This window comes from Desmodus rotundus, chromosome 4 (genome assembly GCF_022682495.2).
Source record: "Desmodus rotundus isolate HL8 chromosome 4, HLdesRot8A.1, whole genome shotgun sequence".
In the NCBI taxonomy this organism is placed as follows: domain Eukaryota; kingdom Metazoa; phylum Chordata; class Mammalia; order Chiroptera; family Phyllostomidae; genus Desmodus; species Desmodus rotundus.
The window spans coordinates 151,029,790-151,048,677 of record NC_071390.1 but is presented as its reverse complement, the minus strand read 5'-3'; the positions used below and the strand labels follow the sequence as shown (position 1 = coordinate 151,048,677).

Here is an 18,888-nt window from a genome sequence, read left to right as displayed (position 1 = left end):
CATGCTGGTGGTGATAGGCCTCACCACCATTTGACAGATGAACATGAGGCGGCCTAGAAAAAATTTTCTTGAGGCCCTTCCCTCCCATAGCCTTCATGGCGGATACAAGTAACTTGCCCAGCAAGCCTCTGTTCCAGCTCCGTCAGGTCCCACTGGAGACCAGATGTAGAGTGAGGGGCCTTAGCTTCACTGATCGTCCCAGGAAACGATGGATGGAAACAGAGACGTCACGGCACACTGTCCTGCTCCTGGTCTATGGGTTTATATGTCCATAATTGGGCCCAAGCGAATGTGTGAGATGAGAGACAACCCGCTACCCACACATGGACCCCTTGAGTGCCGGTTTGAGGGGAAAAGCTTTGGGTGTGTTCATAGAAAGCTTCCGTCTCGGTCCCAGGACGCCAGACCATAGACCGCAGGACAGGGACCTGCACCTGCGCCCCCTGGCAGGCCAGTGTAGCAAGTGAAGTGCACCCAGGTTGGGGTCCCCACAGCTCAAAACCCACCCGCAGGCTGGGCCTGGCAGCCAGCACTTCAGGGCCAGGGCGGCACTCCTGCTCTTTCCTAGAAACCAGGGGCTGACGGAGTCACAGAGCTGGAGGCCACGTCCTTCTTTTGGGGAACAAATCTTTTATTTCGTAACTGGTAGACTGTAGATGCAAAGCCCCTGCTAAGCAACTCATTGTTATGCATAACTACCTACCCTTATTTCTTTTTTCCAGTGATAAGCTCAATTGGCCATTCCCCAGATACAGATTTCTGGATTAATTCTTTTGGTCTTTTCACTCAAAAAAGTAGTAAGTTATCTCCAGAACACTGACTTTATCAACCTTGACGGTAGCATTGTCTTTATATATTACAAGGACGGGAGTGTTTACATTTCCACTGCTCTGAACTGAAGTCTGGAATAATTACCTACATATGAGACGTACCAATGACTCACATTTTTATAAAAAGGATTTTAAGTCCATGTGTATAACATTACCCAGATATAATTCTCTAGGAAGAGAATTCCTATGTATTTATTTATTTAGCAAACAATTTTAGAGGCAGGGTGTTAAACTGATTGAAATTTCACAAGATTGACATTATTGCTTAAAGTGCTTGAATTGGTTACATTTTTTAAAATTAAGGTACAGATTACTTTAAATAAAAACTAAATTTTCTTCAGCAACAAAGTCATATGAGTGCCACACACATACAGTAACTACTTTGACTACACAGGAATGGAAGCCCCAAATAAACTAATTGTAATACTGAAAACCAGAAACTTAATTAGGCGGAAAAGTAGGAGTAATTTTCCCTGACCCATGCCACTTCCATGAGTGAATCACAATAGCGCGGAAAACGCCTTGGCCACACGACAGCAAACGAGGGCAGAACATTTAGTGCACAATATTTTAATACATGTGAATATACAAAGTTGATCAAAATGCAATGTTTAAAGATAAAGTCCATCTGTAATAAAGTTACACTCCAATATCTAAAATAAGTCCTCAGCTCCAGTTAGAACATAGTTCATTGTTAGGCATGCCCATGAAATGAAGGGTATCCATGGAAATATATGCATAGGGACCGTTTCTATCATTTTTCCCCTATTTCATCTGAAATCCAAAATATACCAGACTATAAAATCACATACGACCGGCTTCCTATTCACACCAACCCCCTCGTGCTGTTCCTTGGCTCCCTTCAAACCAGGCCACTTCATACAGCCTTGGAATGGAACACGCGTCACCGTGCCAGGACCGGTGTTGGCATTTACCAACACTCACCTTTGAACAAATGACACATTAGCATACTGTGCCACAGTCTAGAGGCTGAACTACTAATAACCCATAAAGCAAATACTGGCTGGGCCAAAAAGTTCATCTGTTTTTTTTTTCCGTCAGATGGCTCCAGTAACACTTAATTGTCTTTAACTTCATTCAAAACAATTTTGCTAGATTATATTGTGGCAGCTGTTATCTCATCGTGCATTTTTTAGAAAAACTTATCAAAATTGGTGAATTTTTGGTAACCACTTTAATATTGAAGATGGAAGAAAATAAGCATATTTCAAGAAAGGTAAAAACACAACTGAAATACAAAAAAAGATTTGTGCAGTGTACAGAGAAGGTGCTGTGACTGATCAAGGGTGTCAAAAGTGGTTTGTGAAGTTTCATGCTGGAGATTTCTTGCTGGATGTTGCTCCACGGTCAGTAGACCAGTTGAGGTTGATAGTGATCAAATCGAGACATTAACTGAGATCAACATTCTACCACGCGGAGACAGCTGACACACTCAAAATATCCAAATCAATAAAGCTTCTGGTGAAAATGAAAAACGTGTCTCTTATTTTACAGAAAAAACTAAATGAACTTTTTGGCCAGCCCAATATTCCTTCTCTTTTTTAAAGTGTAAAACACTGCAACTTATTTAAAAATGTCCAGCAGATAAAAAAACAAAACAAAACAAAACAGTGGGCCTTCCTCCTGCTGGCACCTGACACCCTGGCCGTCCACAGGGGCAGCGCTGAGCTCTGTGCCATGGCTGACCTCAGAGTGGTCTCGCGTGTCCCACACCGGTCTCAGCTTCGCGTGATGAGTAAGGGACGCAAAATTATTATGTGTTTGCATGCTACTGTCTCCATATAAAGTGAAATGACTGGGGGGAAATGTAGCTGCCTAGTGTTTGTTTCATGAACTGAAGAGGAAGAGGGAAGACATTACCAGAGAGCTCTCAAGTTTAAAAAAGCTGATGGAGTGTTGGAGGCGAAGTACATTTTGGTCGTTTTCCAATCTTCGTTTCCTGCGTCGCCCAACCGAATCTACGACTTTGCATCTAGATATTACTGGTACAGGCTACCAGATGAAACATTTTTTTCTCTAATAAATTAGCTTCAAGAGTTATTTCAAAGATAATTTTAATAGTTTTTCTGATGAGTCAGTTCCAGATATGTTAGATATCAACCATCATTTTTTTAAACTCTGCAACCTGCAGCCAAATATACGGGTTAGATAGGGTACAAACAGTTCCCTATCTCGATCACCTTCCCTTGGAAACTGTCTCTCCTTAAAAACAGAATAAAAACTCACCTTCCCAGTAGGTGATTACTGCACATGTGTCATGGAGGAAAAAACAGGACAAAATATTTATAAATATGAACTGGCCTCTAAACAAGGCAAGGTATGTTTTTGTCACTCGTATAAAATGACGTGAAGATCACCCTGTTTTGTCTTCTCCAGTGACAAGTAAGACACTTCACTTCAAGCATGAATAAATGAAGTGTCGGCATGCTTACTTAAGTTCTGAGCGATAAACAGTTCAAGATATTTCAGACATAAGAAATCCAGTTTTCATCTAGATAAAGTGCTACGCTCTTAACTGTTGCAAAATGGCCATTAACATTTTCCATTTCCACTTTAGTTCACGTTATGCCAAACGTTCGCATGTTCGTTCACTGATTTATTAGGTAACAAAATAATGTGTTCACAGTATATCATAGTGTGTGGAAGTCAACCGAAGTCAATACTCAGAGTATTTGTAGCAAACCAAAAACCAACTCAACAGCAAAACACCATGTTGACCCTTTTAACAAAAGGTACCAATACTCAAGTGATCTAATAAATACATATATAACAAAAGTGAAAAAAGTCAAAGTAACTATGGTGAGATGAGGTTCTTCCAAAAAACTCCGTCTTATCAAGCATTCTAGGAGCCTGAGCCAAAGAAACGCCGCCACGCCGTTCCTTCCTCCCCCCCAACCCACGGACACTTCCTCAGAGCCATCTTCGCGCCCAGCTAACCCCAGCCTGCCCTCTGGGGAGGCTCCACGTGAGCCCTGGGACTGGCCAGCGCCTCAGCCCCCGTAAATAGACTGAAAGGTCTGAGAGTGAACAGCTTGTAGTGAAGGTGCAGTGCCTTCGTCCTTCCGGACGAAGCACAGTGGTGGCACTGACCAGCTACAGAGGGCTGCGCCGAGGATGTCACCACGGTGTCCCCGCCCTGCGACCACAGACTGCGCAACACCAGCAGGTCTGGGAAGATACCCTGGGAAGCTGAGCCGCGTCAGAGGCTTGATGCAACTCACAGGACCCCACAGAAGCAAGTGCCACTGAAAACAAACAGCAAAGAGTTATTTTCCTGAAACGTGGTTTTGGTAAAAAGGTAAGAAAAGGAACTGTTTACTCCCCCACAAAAGCCTCCTCCTCTTGGCTTCGCCTGCCCTGAGCTCCCAACCTTCTTGGCCCCCCCCCCGGGGAATGGCTAGGTGAGCGCAGCCCCCGGCGCGTGCTACACACCATGTGCCGCCTGGGGGACGAGTTTAGTATTGAGGTTACTCATTTTTAAAAACAATTTCACTCGCACAAACTTAAAGCTATAGTTGCAGCCCTAGAGGTGAACATCTAACCGATTCTTCTGTCCTTCTGTCAGATAAGAGGCAGAGAAGCTACAAATGGGTAGCCACGTTTCCAGGGACCAGTTAAAGGAATGCATTGAAAGGAGACCCTGGAAACCATTTAGGAAGGTCAGCAAAGACCCAAAATAGACCACAGACATTCTAGGAAATAAACGTCATTCTAATTCAGCCAGTGGCATAGCATTGACCCAGTCCTAAAATTAGCGACTGTTATTCATATAAATCTTCCTACACTCTGATTGCAGTTAACTCTACCTCAGACTAAAATAAAACCACGAGTAGTGCTGCGTGTGAAAAACAAAGGGAGAGAGAGTCTAACACAGCCAGACCATGGCGACTCGGAGCGACCCCTCTGGTGGGCCACCAGGGGCGGGAGAAAGTCTGCAGAGAAACCAGGTAATCGTTCCGCGAACACTTCCTCCCACTCGAGTTAGTCTCACAGTTCTTTAGTTATTCTCGGGACTGATAGAATAAAATATATCCAGATTCTGAGTTTTTTGATATATCTGATGTCAGGCCATAGAATTCTTCAATAGCTTGGGCATCTATTTTCTGCAATAAAAGAGAAATAAAACAATATACCTGGTCAACATGATCACTGGGAGGAGGACAGAAAAACTGATGGAATGCACAAGAAAAATGTAAGAAACGCTGCTGGCTATAAAATTACAATTGGGGACTTTCGACAGCGAACGGGTAATTCCACAGACTTGGCAGAGACAGGATTACAGAAATGTAACTCTCTGGGAAAGAAGGCCACCCTTTAACCGATCAGCAGCCATGTGTGGGCGCTCTTTGAAGAAGCCAGGACTTCTGTCTTTCCAATGGAAAACTGGGGAGTGTGGGAAATGACCCCGACTTTTTCACTCCCTTTCATTTTACCCTAGTGGGCTAAACCAGATCCCGTCTTTGAGTTCCCTCCAGCTAGTATCCCTTTACAACAAAATCAACATATGGCATACTCTGGTGTTATATAAAGATTTCCAGGTCCAACAGACTGAAAAATTATTTTTTTAAATAATAACCAATACAAGAAAAAATTGGTATAATGAGAGAATTTTAATAGAACCTCAAAGTTTATTATTTGGTCTGAACCAGAGAGGGCTTTAATCACATTAGGAAACAGAGCTCACAAATAAATATGATTTAACGTGGCATAAAGACCCCATGTCGGTGGCTGGTCAGTTAACAAAAGCACAGTATCGAGCCCACGATCACACCCATTCTCCCTCCACAGAGAATGGGAAGCAGCAGAATTTGAGTTTTGAGAGAAATATGTTGTTTTAAAATCTGATTATGGGAGAACAGGCCAATTTTAGAAAATGTCCACACCTACCCCGCCCCCGCACTGGAGGGTGCCCCGCATACCCACCTCTACAATGTCATCGTCAAACAAGAGCCAGAAGCCGTGACTTTTCACAATAGTAATGTAATGCCCCCGGTTAGGACCGCTGGAAAAGAACAAAAAAAAGGGAAGCAACCAAGTTAACTAACATTCACTTCTTTATAAAACTCTAGGCCATTCCCTATAAACAGTGATTCAGCAGGAAAAACCTTTCAGCAACACAGGGGAGTGGGGAGGGGATAGTGGGGAGAGGGGTCTATAGGAGCTACTATAAAGGACACAAGGACAAAATCAAGGGGGAGGGGAAAGGTGGGGGAGGGAGGTGGGACTGGTTGGGGTGGGGTGGAGGGAAGGGGAAAAAATGCAGACAATTGTAACTGAATAAAAATAAATAAATCTAAATAAATAAATAAATAAATAAATTTTTTAAAAAATTAAAAAAAAAAAAAAGACAGAGAACGTGGCAGAGGCGTTTCCACGACCACACCCGCCTGACCTGCTCGCGGAGGAGCGCCAGGTACCCGCGTTGTCCCGGGCACAAGGGAATGCGGAGATGAAAGAAATGTCTGTCTTCTGAGGGCTCACAATCCAGCGGGGAAAACAGACATTCAAATTCAGCTAAAATGAACAAATAATCACTGCATACCTACTATGTGCCAGATCCTATTCTGGCTGTCAGGGACAAAAGCAGTGAATAAAACCAAGCCCCACTTTGGGGGGCAGGTATTAAATAGGCAATAGACACACTAAAATGAAAATGTGTCGCCAGTGGTGGTAAGAGCCATGAGGAGAGCGCAGACGGATGACATAGTGACTGTAGAGGGAAGGCGCCACGTGGCCTGAAGTGAGGAAAGGAGGCCTCTCTGACAATGTGGGACTTGAGCGGAAGGAAATTTCCCTGAAGGAAATGATTGCGGGGGGGGGGGGGGGGGGGGACGTTGATAAGCCATGGGACTCTATTAGATGGAAGTTTCGGGAACAGAGGGTAGCAAGCGCAAAGGTCTTGGGGACATAGTTCTTGCAGTGCTCACTGAACAGCAAGGAGGCCAGAGCCGAGTGAGCCAGACTGGGGTGGCGGGGAGGAGGCCCGAGAGGGAATGGGGTCCGTGATGAAGATTTTGGACTTTGGGGCTGTGAGTGAGCCAGGAAGACCCGGGGAAATTCTGAGGAGTGACATGATCTGACTTAAGTTTCGGAAAGGTGTTAATAATCCACAATGTCTAATAACAAGCACTCAAATAAAAAGGTACACACGACACAGTAAGGAAAGAAGTAGAAAAGAACTACACAGCTGTTGCTGTGCAGTTAGGTTTGCACAATGAGAGGACGTTAATCCTAAATTTAGAGGTTTTTTGTTTGGTTTTTTTTCAAGGCACCACTGAAGCTGAAAGGCTGGATGTGCCTTTGTTTGCTTTCCTTAAACACAGGATGGCCCTGATCGGCTCCTGCCTTTTTCCAGCCCCATCCAGCCACTCTTCCCCGCCCCCTGAGCTCCAGCCCACTAGTGTCCCGTTTTCACACACACTGCCCTTCACAGGCCGGGCCTCTGCACTTGGTGTGACTGCCTGAAACCATCCTGTCCCAAGGCCTCAGCAGAAAAAATGTCGCCTCGGTGGATAAGTCTGTGCCAATCACCTCCCCTGAAGAGGTGCCTCCCCTCGCTCTCTTATCGCCCGGTTCATTCCTCAAAGTCACAAACTATGGTGCGGTTTGTTTTTGGTTGTGGCAGGCTGCAGTGCCCACTGTTAACTGCCTTTCCCACGGCTCCCGGCTTCACGAGGGCAGGGCCTCGTGTCCTGTGCACTGCCGTACCTTCAGATCCTGTCCCAGAACCCAGGGGACAGGGCTTCAAAAAATACTTGCAGCAGAAATCAGCGTGCCCACTGCAAATGTGGGCCAGGAGATCTTGGAATGAAGGAAAGGGCTTAGCTCCCCAGCTTCAGAGCTTTCCGGCGCCCTCAGCCAGCCTGGCTCCATGACCAGAGTAACCGTGCCTCTGGTGGGGAAGAATTTAAAGAATCCTGGCGAGCAGCCTGCATGACTCGGCACCAGCTCGTCCTTGCTGCCAGGGCTGCTCTGACCTGTGTCCCCATTACAGAAGCTGACTGTTCCAGAACCCAACCTCCCGCTCTCCCATCTCTAGGGCCTCTGCCTTGTCCTCACCAGCGCTCCCAGGGATTAGAGCTGGCACACACAGAGACCCACGCTGAAAACCCATGCCTACTCTACACATCCGAGCACTTCTGTTTCTCCACCACCAGTCCACACTGCCCGCCTCAGCCACGATGCCCTCCAGGTACCAGGCTCTGCCTCCCCAAAACCTCCTCCTCCCAACCGCTGGTCCCACCGGTGGTCCTGGCTAGCTGCCAGATCACTGGACCCCTGGGTTCTTTCAAAGAGTAACTGCTAGAACTATTCTTCAAGGGAAACACAGAGCTGGCTTATAACTGGCTGACAAACGTGACTTCCTGAGAACATAAAATATCCAGCGACGTGAAGTTAATATGCACAGGACAAAACGGGAGGCTTCCGCTGTGAAGCCACTGTTCCTGACACCACCCGCCCCAGCACAGGGTTACAAGAACATCAGCCCATTCCCCACGTGAAACTGTGCGCCCTCCTGGTAACGGTCCGTCCACCACAACCCAATCCCAGCAGGTGGAGAGGAAAGGACACCCGCCCTGTGGCATGTCCCAATCTACAACCTGTGAGGGCGGGGCAAAGCTGTGCCCCCAGGAGAACAAACCCGACCCCAGCTGCGCCGAAGGAGATGCAGATTCTCCACAGACTTCCCCACGCTTAGATGTCCCCAAATTCTGGGACAAAAAGCGTCTGATCAAAGGACTCTGACACACTCTGCTCTTTCGTGTCCAGGGGCCTTCCCTCTCACTCTCTCCTTCCTGATTGTGTGCTCCTCCAGAGCGTCTGCGAAAGGCTGAGAAGTGCACAAAGAATTCCTTAAAGGTGTCTTTCCAATCATTCAAAATGCCAAGCGATGAACGCTGATCCACTACATCCAGTTTTTATTCATACATCTTATGATACTTATGAAATCACGTAACAGTAGCCTGGCTTTTTAAAAATTAAAATCATAGCGTAAGCATTTATGCATCCATGTTTTTTCAAACTCCTCCCAAGCATTATTTATAACCATTATAGAGATTTATTATTTCTCTTATGATAGAACATTTAGATAATCTTACTACAATGTAGTCTGTTTCATTTTATTTTATATGTGTATGTACGTATGTTTATATTTATTCTGAGACTGTACATAAACAAGTACTTGGAGGAGATTCCCCGAAGTCCCACTGTTACTGAGTCCCAGCTCAGGAAAGGGCCAGCTGGGTCTATTTCAGCACAGGGACGACCCTCAGGCTTCGCCCGTGCGGCCCGCCCACCCTTACCTGCCACAGTGAACCACCACAGCGACCAGGTCGTACATGCGGTCCAGGTTCACGGCGTCACTGGAGGTGTTGAAGAGCCGGAGTTCCAGCGGGAAGACCACCCGGTAAGAGAGCTTGGTGTACCTGTGGAGCTGTTCCATGTACTTGAACCGCTTTAGGTGCAGTGCCAAAATCATGGGCAGCTTTTTTACTCTCATCCTAAGAAACAGGAAAGAGAAAATCAGTTGTGCCCAGCCCCCGGTAGGGGAACAGAATCCACTGCCGCCTGCACAGAGAGCGAGCAGGAGGGGCCTAACCACCTGCAAACCACCAAACCGCTCACAAGGACGGAAGTAGGCTCACTTATTTAGAGCCGACCTACCCTACATCCTCGGCGAACTGCGGCACAGTCAGGAAGAGAGAAATGCAACAGTGGGTGTCTGTTAGGTCAAAGGAGACATTCCAGAATCTGTTTCCATAAAAATAGGAGGCACAATTGCTGCCCTCAGCCCCCCAGGGAGGAGCAGTGCTTGGACAATCCCCCCCAGACCCGTTCCTGACACCGAGGAGAGGACGGGTGAGAGCTCTTGGGAAAAGGAAGTCAGGGCGAGGACAGGCAGAAGGGTGTGGTCTGGCCTTCCAGGTTCTGAGGACCAGCGGGGATGTTCAGAGTCTGCGAACCACCAGCACCAGCAAAGCAAATGTGCCAGGCTCACTCTCACTCCCTTTGTGCTCTTGGGAATGTCACTTCCTTCTCTGGCTCTCACTTTCCTCATTCGTAAAAGGCAGGCATTGGGTTGGGGCTCCATTGCCCAACCTGGGCTCATTACGGCCCCAGGGATGCTAACACACCATGGGATTTCTGTGGCCGAGTCAGACAAGGCCCCTCTCTGCTTAGAAGCTTCCCCCTGAGGTAAAAGGACTGTTCTCTCTCGTTTGACGCAGCATTTCTCAAACATACATAAACACAGAAGCCTTTTCCACTAAGATGACCATTAATATTCCCTAGTAAAAAGTCACAAAGACAACAAGTTTATACAGCTGACACTACTAGAATAGGGAATCTTCAGTTGCCTGCCAGGACCCCCAGTCTCTGAATGCCTTGACCTACTGTGAATTCTTCTCCGCTTGTGCACATTTCAATGCCTATTATTTGAAAAGAACAAATTTTAAGAGAATATTATTTAGGAGTCTATTAAGGTAAGACCTTGTTCATAACGATAACCAAAATAACATCAGCAGAAACACATGAACTATGGGGAACCCCGTATTTTGTAGGAACATATGACATTTTAATGACCTTCAGGGCTGAACGGAAAACACCTTCGTGCCACGGAGGAAGACCTGAGGGGCCTCAGGCTGACTCAGATTCCACAGAGGGGAGCAGAGGGGAGCTCCCCTGACTACTAATGAGAGCTAACTACCTGGCACCACGAATGAACTGTAGTAACTTCAGATGCAGCAAGATGTGCGTGTCGGAGGAGGCTGGGCAGAGTAGTTACCTCACCCTCAGCTATGGACCCCTGAGGGTTCAGAAGGCAGTAATGAGCATCTGTGAGTTACCGTGGACATTCCACAACCACGGGCAGGGCAACTGAACTCACAGTAAGGCTTCACGGGATAATTGAAGTGTCAAGATTCTTGGCTTCTAGAGGGACATAACAGGGAGTCACCCGTTATCTCAGCTTGTCCAAGAGCTCTACCTGATTGCTTGGTGCTGGGAAGAACACAGGCAACCTTGGGTCCCACATCCGTTCAGAACGTGGTAACTTTCTTATCCCCTGTCCATATAACTGATGTGTTACTGCTTTCCTCGTGATTTCTTATTAAATAACTAATTGTCTAACCTCTTCTATCTTCTCAATAAGAAGTCCCGACATGCAGGCAATACTAACAAGGTGACCGGGTGACAACCGTGTGTCGTGTACTATGCTAAGTCCTTTTTATAATCTCGCTTGAACCCCAAGGTGACAGTGATTACGTGCCATCACCACTTGTTGACCCAGCGCACTATCAGGCACACAGGGGCACTCAGGAAATATCTGCTGAATGAATGCATGAATGAACACACAGGCAAACAATCAGACAAGCGGACAACTCTTCGGGGTAGGCTGGCATTCGGACTCTAGTCTTTACAGTGCGGAAGGTAGCTGACTTCTCTGAAGCGACCTGGCTATGAGCCCATGCAACTTGGATTCGACATCCCATCTGTCAGGCTCCACAGGCAGGCTCTGCTCGGAACACAAAGCCACCCTCTTGAGGGAAATCCTCCGCGCACCTTTTCTGGGCCTCCTGTTTGCTGCAGCAGGTTTCGCAATAATATTTCTGTTCGCTGCACAGTGTTTCCGTGTTGCTGAAGTCTCTGCAGAGAAAAACGTTTACAGCTCAAAAAGAAGTCCACACTGTGCTCGGGTACTGCGTTTTAAACCCTCTCTGACCTGGGGGTCAGTTCTGAGTGAGTGGGGGAAAGACGCAGTGGGAAAAGCTCCTTCTTACGAGTCGGCTCTCTGCCGCCACGAGAGCGCGTCTGCGGACCAGCCCGTGATTTCCCCAGGAGAGATTTTCAAGTACGGCCTTACTTAACAGGACACAGACAGAGGTTCCCAACTGATTCAGGAAACACTCGGGGTTTAACACAGAAAACCTGTCAGTTGGAGACGTAAATTATAATAGGAATATACTAACTATCACAAAAGCCCACCATAAAGTTGGGTCCAAAAAAGTCAATCACGTAAAATGCAGGGTGGCGTTATTGTGTGATTAGTGAAGAAAGTATGTGGCAGGCGGTCTGTTTTCCAAGAGCGCAACAGTGAAGACAATGAATGTCAACCTTGGACAACTGCCCTTATGTTGAACTAGGAGAGTCCCAGCCGGTCAGGGAGGACTGCTTCCCAATGACCTCTGGCTCCCCACCCCCACCCCACCCCAGACGTGAACGTCAGCCTGCCTCCTTCCGAGAACAAATGTCACTGGGATGTTATATCTGTATTTGCCTTATCGCCTACGTATAGTTTTCACTTTTAAATGTCATGGCATTTCATTCTTATCTGGTCATTGAGATGCTATTTAACTTTCCTGCGGTATGGCTTCAAGGGCTGAAGAGAACGTCCGGAATTTAATAACACCCCGGAGTCTTGAAAAGGTCTGTGACATTTCCTCCCGCACAGGGAACGTCCGGGCACCAGAATGATCACATTTTATTAAAGCGAAGAACGCCACCGCTGACACAGAACTTATCAAAAGAAAACACAGATTGTTTGTTCATTACATCCCCAAATACCTTCCAACAGTGCTGGGGACTGGGCGCTGGAGCCTCGCAGAGGGTACAGCACCCGCGCTCACACAGCTCAGTCTCCCAGAGACACGTGCAGGGCGCCACGCACAGCCTTAGCAGCCAGGGCGAGGTAAACCTAAGTCACTTCACACAACTGATCCCCTTGCTGAAAACCCTCCCAATAGTTCCATGCACTTGTGAATAAAATCCAAATTCCGTGCCACAGCGGTCAGGCTGGCCACCTGCAGGCCCCTGACTGCCCTTCCAACCTCATCCCCCAGCCTGCCCCCGCTTCACTCCGGGCACTTGCAGATGCTGTCTTCTGTGCAGGGGTAACTCCTTTCCAGATGTCCCCATGCTGGCTCCACTCATTCAGGGCTCACATAAATGTCACCTCTCTCGAGAAGACTTCCTTGTCCGCTCTCTCCAAACCCACCCAGACCCTCTCCCGTCACTATCGTTTTCTTCCGAGCACTCACTCCCCGCTATCTGAAACCATCCTTCTATTCATTGACTACTTGCCTCGCCTCTATGGCTACTAGAGCCCCGGCCCAACGCATGGCAGCACTCAATAATATGTGTCGGCCGAACCAATGAATGAAGACAGAGGCATGTGTATTGAGTCCGGGGGAAAGTCCAGGGGAATGAGAAATGAACTTGAACTGGGGTACTTTGGGACGTTTCCCGAGGGGCGACACCCGAGTCAGGTTCTCAGAGAAGGAAAGTGTACTGGGTGGACAGGAGGCGAGGAGAGCAGATGGAGGGAACGCCATGGCAGAGGCACGGAGGCAAGGTGCAGGGTATATGCTTCTCAGAAGCTGGCGTGGACCCTGCGGCCCTGGACTCCCACTAACCAGTCTCAGCAACGCAGAGACATAATCAGACAGTGCTTTTTAAAAACACCACTTCTGGCAGCACCACGGGAGGAGGATTGGAGGGGGTCAAAAGGTAAGGAAACAATCTTAGAAAGCAATTATACTCAATCCCCGGATTTTAAGTGCTTGGTGCATAATACAGTCTCCAATTTAGCTCAGTGAATACAGGCTGACTCTTCAGTGAAGTAACTGCTGTGAAAGCACTTCTCGGCCGGCAGAGAATCACTGGGAGGGATGAGGCGGGGGCCGGGAAGGGGGAGAGGTGAGCATGGGTGATGGTGGGAAGTCACACCCGTGGTACGTCTACAGCACAGACAAACCTCTTTGCTCAGCTACAGAACCAGATGACTGAGGCAAGCAGAACAATGATCAGGAATTAACATTTCTACTTACTCTAGTTTCTCAAAGACAGTTTTCTGAAGTATTTATAGACCCAGATAGGCAGAAATACAACAGAAGTTAGCACATGATTTAAGGACCAAATTTACAAATAACCACTACCCTGCTGAGCCCCTGTGAGAGACAGGGTGATGCTTTGGGGAGCCTGGCAGTGGAAAATAACTCAGTCAGGAAAGGGGGGTGACCCCAGCAGGCAACCCCGAGGCAGACCAGTCTGCCAGCTGATACTGCACAACTGTTGGAGCCACAGCAGACACCAAAGGTTGAGAAAACATTTCAGTAAGAACGTGAAATGGGGAAGGAGAGAGTAGAATGTCTTTCCAACGCTCAGGATAAGTGATAAAGCAGAGAAGAGGTTAGACACAAAATTCTTGTATTTTGTTCAAGAAGAGTCACAGTGGCAATTAAAGCACTTTTTAAAACTACATGTTGGGAGCGAATCTAATAAAAAATGTACCCCTTTATAAAGAAAGAAAAGTATAAAACCTTATGGGAAGGTATACAAAAATCTTGAAAATAAAAAACCAGAAAAAAGATTATGTTCATGGATGGGAAGGTTATATATTGTAAAGAGAGCTCATGTGTCCAAGTTAATGTCTATATTTGGTACATTTTTTAAGTAAAATCTTAACTTTTCCACACAACACGAAAGTTCAAACACTGATTTTACAAATTTCTCAAGCAGTGCTTCCTGATCATATTCACGTTGTGACCCACGGAGAAAAGGACGCTGCACAGTGAGGAGCTACGGCAAACGGACACAGGCTGTTCCCACAGCTCTGCCCAACCTCTACGAGGCTGAGGGGATCGATACACCCGCGACCCGTCTGCCATGGCACACCAGCGGGCAAGCTTCCTTCTAGAACCTACAGCGGTGGTTCTCTTGGCTGTTGGTTAGAATCAGCTGGAGAACTGCAAAAACAATCTCAATCTCTACCTCCCATCCCACCCCCATCAACTGCATCAGAATCTCTTTGGGTAGAACCCAGGCATTCATTCTTGTTCTTAAAGCCTTTTCCCAGGTGGTTCCAACATGCCGTCAAGGCTGAGAGCCCCTATTCCCAGTGCTCTGCAAATATTCACATGCATTTGAATCTCCTTGTCAAAATGCTGATTCTGACTCATGCCTTCATTCCGTCGTGGGGGAGACCTGAGATGCTACAGTTCTAACGCGATGCCAGGTGACGTCAACAGTGCTGGTCCATGAGCCCTGCTGGAGGAGCAAAGATCTAGAGCTGCGGTCCCGCAACTCTGGTCGTATCAGAATCACGCAGGAAATGGACAGAGGCCCAGGATCCCTGAAGTTGAATGGGGTCTGGCCTCGATTCTTACCAACCCCCCCCCCAGTGATTCTGACGCACACACACCACACAGCCATGGACTAGCATGTCAGAAAAGATTTAAAAAAGAAAGCCAGGGAAAGACTTATGTGCCAGATACTAGCAAATACCACGTGACAGCAACCAAAATGGAAAATACAGGTCAGAAAAAGGGAACGGAAAAACTAATAGATAAGAAACACAGGTGAGAAAAAGAGAACAGAAAAACTAATGGAAATGTGGTGAGATATATATATGTATGATCTTTGTACAAAAGCAGTTCCGCAAAATAAGTAAAAAAGGAATTTGAAAAAATAAGACTAATTTTTAAAAGAGTTTGAGGAGAACTACAAGGCCACTTTACTTCCGTCCTGATACTGGAACTGGAAGAACGAGAATTTTAAATGAGAGGGAGACAAGAGCAGAAGCCAGTGGTTTCAGAGCGGAGCTCGGGGAGGACAAAGGTGAGTGTCTGTGAAGGAGCCGCAGGGGAGAGACTAAGGCACTAAAGTAAAGACCAAATATACCCAAAAAGGCCACGTAAGAATAACTCCACATATTTTACGTTTTTGCCTGAGGCCATTCCTTAACTTTTCAAAATAAAAAAAGCTTATTACTCAGTACCCTCTTATGATAAAGAGGGACTGCCTCGCCTAAGGAACTGAGATTTGAAATGCCGGAGTTATGGCTCAGCGACAACAGGGATCCTGCATTCTGAGTTTCTCTGCCTTTTCTTCCATCACTTCTCTGGGAGAGCAGTTCACTGAACACACACTGTAACTGATCACCGAAAACCATTCTGGAAGGAGGGAGCAGAAATCTGACATTTAAATTCCGCAATTTTAGCTTGACTTTTCAACTTTTTTCATCATCAACTTAAAGATAAAAATATCACATCCAAAGAGATATGCAGACATGATGTTACAGAAGAAACTTCAAATCCTAATTTTAAAACAAACTTTCAAGAACACAAACCAAATTAAACCATGAAAAGGGTCACAAGAGATCGCAACCATTCCTCATCCTTTGTCTTGGGCAGAACGAGCAAAGGGATCAGCGGGCATTGTGTGGTCCCTGGGGCCTCTCTCCTGCTCACCCCCTCTTTTGGGAGAGGTGAGATGTTAGTGGGGAGAGGTGAGATGTTAGGTGTGTATGAGGGCAGGGATACGTAAGCCGGTCAAGGTCTAGTTTAAGAATGATATAAAATGAGGATGGGCAGGCACTTCAGGAATGCCAGCCTGGGAAGTCCCGGCAGATGAGAACCTCACGTTGTTTAAGAGGGACTCTGAGGCTATTTCGTGCTCACCCATCCACCCCAGCTTCAGCATCTCCCAGTGCCTCCAGCCTGTCTTCCTTGTATATGCATGGCCAATACACAATTCTCCAGTGAAAAAAATGAAACCATAAATCTGGGCCACATTTCTTCATACGAGGCTCCCAAAGGTTGACATTTTGACTAACAATTAACCCCTTACCTAGCTGGCCTGATAGCTAAGGCTACTGCCATCTGCCCTGTGGAACAGCCCAGATAATGCTTCGAAGGGAGGGGAAGCAGTCAACCTCCCTAACCCTACATAATTCCTAACTCCCCTTCTCAAAGAAGGCGTATGGACAAATATCCTTCCTCCTGTCCTCTCACCTGTGACTAACGTTGACACAACCTCACCTGTTTCTATTCCCTGAGATCACAAAACCTTAGGAAAATCAAAAATGGCTTCTTCTCACAGGAAGATTAGAAATCCCCACCACAAAGGGAACCATTCAGGAGAAAAAGAGACCGCCCTGGCTTATGAAACACTTTGTAAACAAAGAGATAACAAACTTGACCTAGACCCCTGAACTCAAGGCATTTGGAGACAAGGGCTGATGTGCCAAACCAACAGGAAGTGCTGAGGTAACGACCAGCCCATCACTGCAGTGTTGAAGCAGGGGGTGCGGGGTTGGGAGGGGGTCAGACTCCTGGGAAATGGGAGAGCAATCCGCCCCCAGCTCACACAATCCATTACACCCAGATGAACCAAGCTCTTCCACAATGGAGGTGGTCCCTTCACCCTGAAGACGACTTTCTTACAGTCAACCGCCACAGCAGGTCCCTTTAATCTGCATCTGCTAAAATGTTCCAAGTCACCTACACTCCGGAAGGAACAGCGCTGCCACTCTACTCCTCCGATAAAAACCCACAGTGCCTTGTTCCGACCCTGCGGTGTCTCTGAGCTGCGGTGCCCGGAGCAACGGGCGGCCCCCCTGCCCGCCACCTCTGCCCGGCACCGGCATCCTCAGACCTGTTCGGTCCCCTTCAAAGCACCGACACCGTCTGTGGGTCCCACCGAATGCAAGCGCTAGGAGACGGGTCTCTGGTGCTCAGTCCTCCATGCCCGGCGTCCAGAACGGGGCCAGGCTAATTACAAGCTCTTACAACCTCTTGCTGAAAACGGGAGAAGAAAGGAGTGAAGAGGGGAAAAGGACACCGTGTATTTATATCAATTTTGTGCACGATGTACAGATACAGTATCTACAGTTATCCTGGGCACGCACTGTTCTCACACTCTGGGCTCCTGACCTCCTCTCAACCCTAACGAGGAGAAAGTTTTCCCCATGAATGATCTCCATACAGTGCGCGAAGTCTGAGGAAAAGGCAATTTCCCCAATGGCTCTCAGCTCAAAAGTGCATGATAAAGTAATTACCTTAGGAAATAAAAGGAATGGCAGGCATCTATACGATTTGTTAACCTAATTGTGTAATTGAGTGTGAGTGTGAGTGTGTGAGTGTGAGTGTGAATGTGTGTGTGTGTGTGTGTGAGAGAGAGGAAAGTCTCTTTATTACGTCTGTATTCAGGATTAGAAAGTTATTTTTAAACTTAATGACTAATGGCTTCCACCTGATCTTAGCAGGACTCTTCTCCAGGCCACACATAATTATTTTTAATCTTTCTCGGAAAAGGAGGAGTAGAAAATAGGATTACGTTGGTTTAACAGAAAGGAAGATTATTTCCAGAGGAAATACAGGCTATTTCCCCCCCACTTATTTACTAGCCTGATCAAAAGCTCCGGCCACGGTCAAATTCACGAGGTTACCTTAGACAGTGGGTAATGGACGTATTCTGCTCCACATCGACAGAAAGATCAAGAAAATCTTCATCTTTGCTACTAACCTGAAGCAAAAAAAGAAAAAGCAGCATTAGGCACGAAATAAACAAGACACCTAGACCCTTCAACCCTGGCAGGTGACCGACAACCGCAACGGTGTGTGGCTCTGTACACTCACTGGCAATCAGACTTACCTCGAAAACAGCCCAATCTACAGAAGATCCCAAATTTTCAATTTAATCACCTCTACCCCAGCTTTGATTCGGAGCTTTTAGTAATTAAAACTCAACCAGATTCCTAGTCCTCTCGTCGTTTCCCCCACTGTTCCAAAGTAGGAAGTATCAGACAGATATCCTTATAGCTCAGGCAGTATCCGTATGTAGAGCTCGGACTTGTGGAATGATAAAAATGACAAACGGAAAAGCGGACAAGAGACCTAGACAACTGACTACTCAGGTGCTCACCCCTCATTAACTCGTCCGCACTTCCTGTCTGTCCCTTGGAATCACTCCCTTCCTCCTGTGCCCGGTCATTCAAACTGTGAGCGGCCAAGGAGCTTCCTGTGCCACGGGCTTGAGAGTCACGCTAGTGACCGTGCAGCTGTCCTTTGACACAAGAGGTGGCCATCATCTGCGGAGCCCTGTGCTGTCTGAGACAACAAGTGGACTGCCCTTGGCCGAGCTAGTTCACTGGCGCGGGCTGTTTCCCAGCCTTGCTCAACCCACACGACACCAGTCCTGGGCTCCTACTTATGGAAGCTCACCGACTGTAAGTGCCTGCGCTCCAGCAGCTCGCCAGCAT

The 18,888-nt window shown here is 47.2% G+C and overlaps 1 protein-coding gene across 2 annotated transcripts in view; it reads right to left on the bottom strand.

Annotated features, from left to right (window-relative positions):
- Positions 1–2,024: 2,024 nt before the first annotated feature.
- USP46 (ubiquitin specific peptidase 46) overlaps positions 2,025–18,888 on the bottom strand; it is a 53,618-nt gene continuing 36,754 nt past the window's right edge. For both annotated transcript variants that reach the window (XM_024573612.4, XM_071221294.1), the window contains 5 exons: positions 18,076–18,152; positions 11,412–11,495; positions 9,155–9,352; positions 5,775–5,853; positions 2,025–4,954 (listed from right to left, as the gene is read on the bottom strand). In XM_024573612.4, coding sequence (XP_024429380.1) covers positions 4,853–4,954; positions 5,775–5,853; positions 9,155–9,352; positions 11,412–11,495; positions 18,076–18,152 — 540 coding nt within the window. In that variant the 3' untranslated portion in view covers positions 2,025–4,852. The remainder of the gene's footprint in view (positions 4,955–5,774; positions 5,854–9,154; positions 9,353–11,411; positions 11,496–18,075; positions 18,153–18,888) is intronic.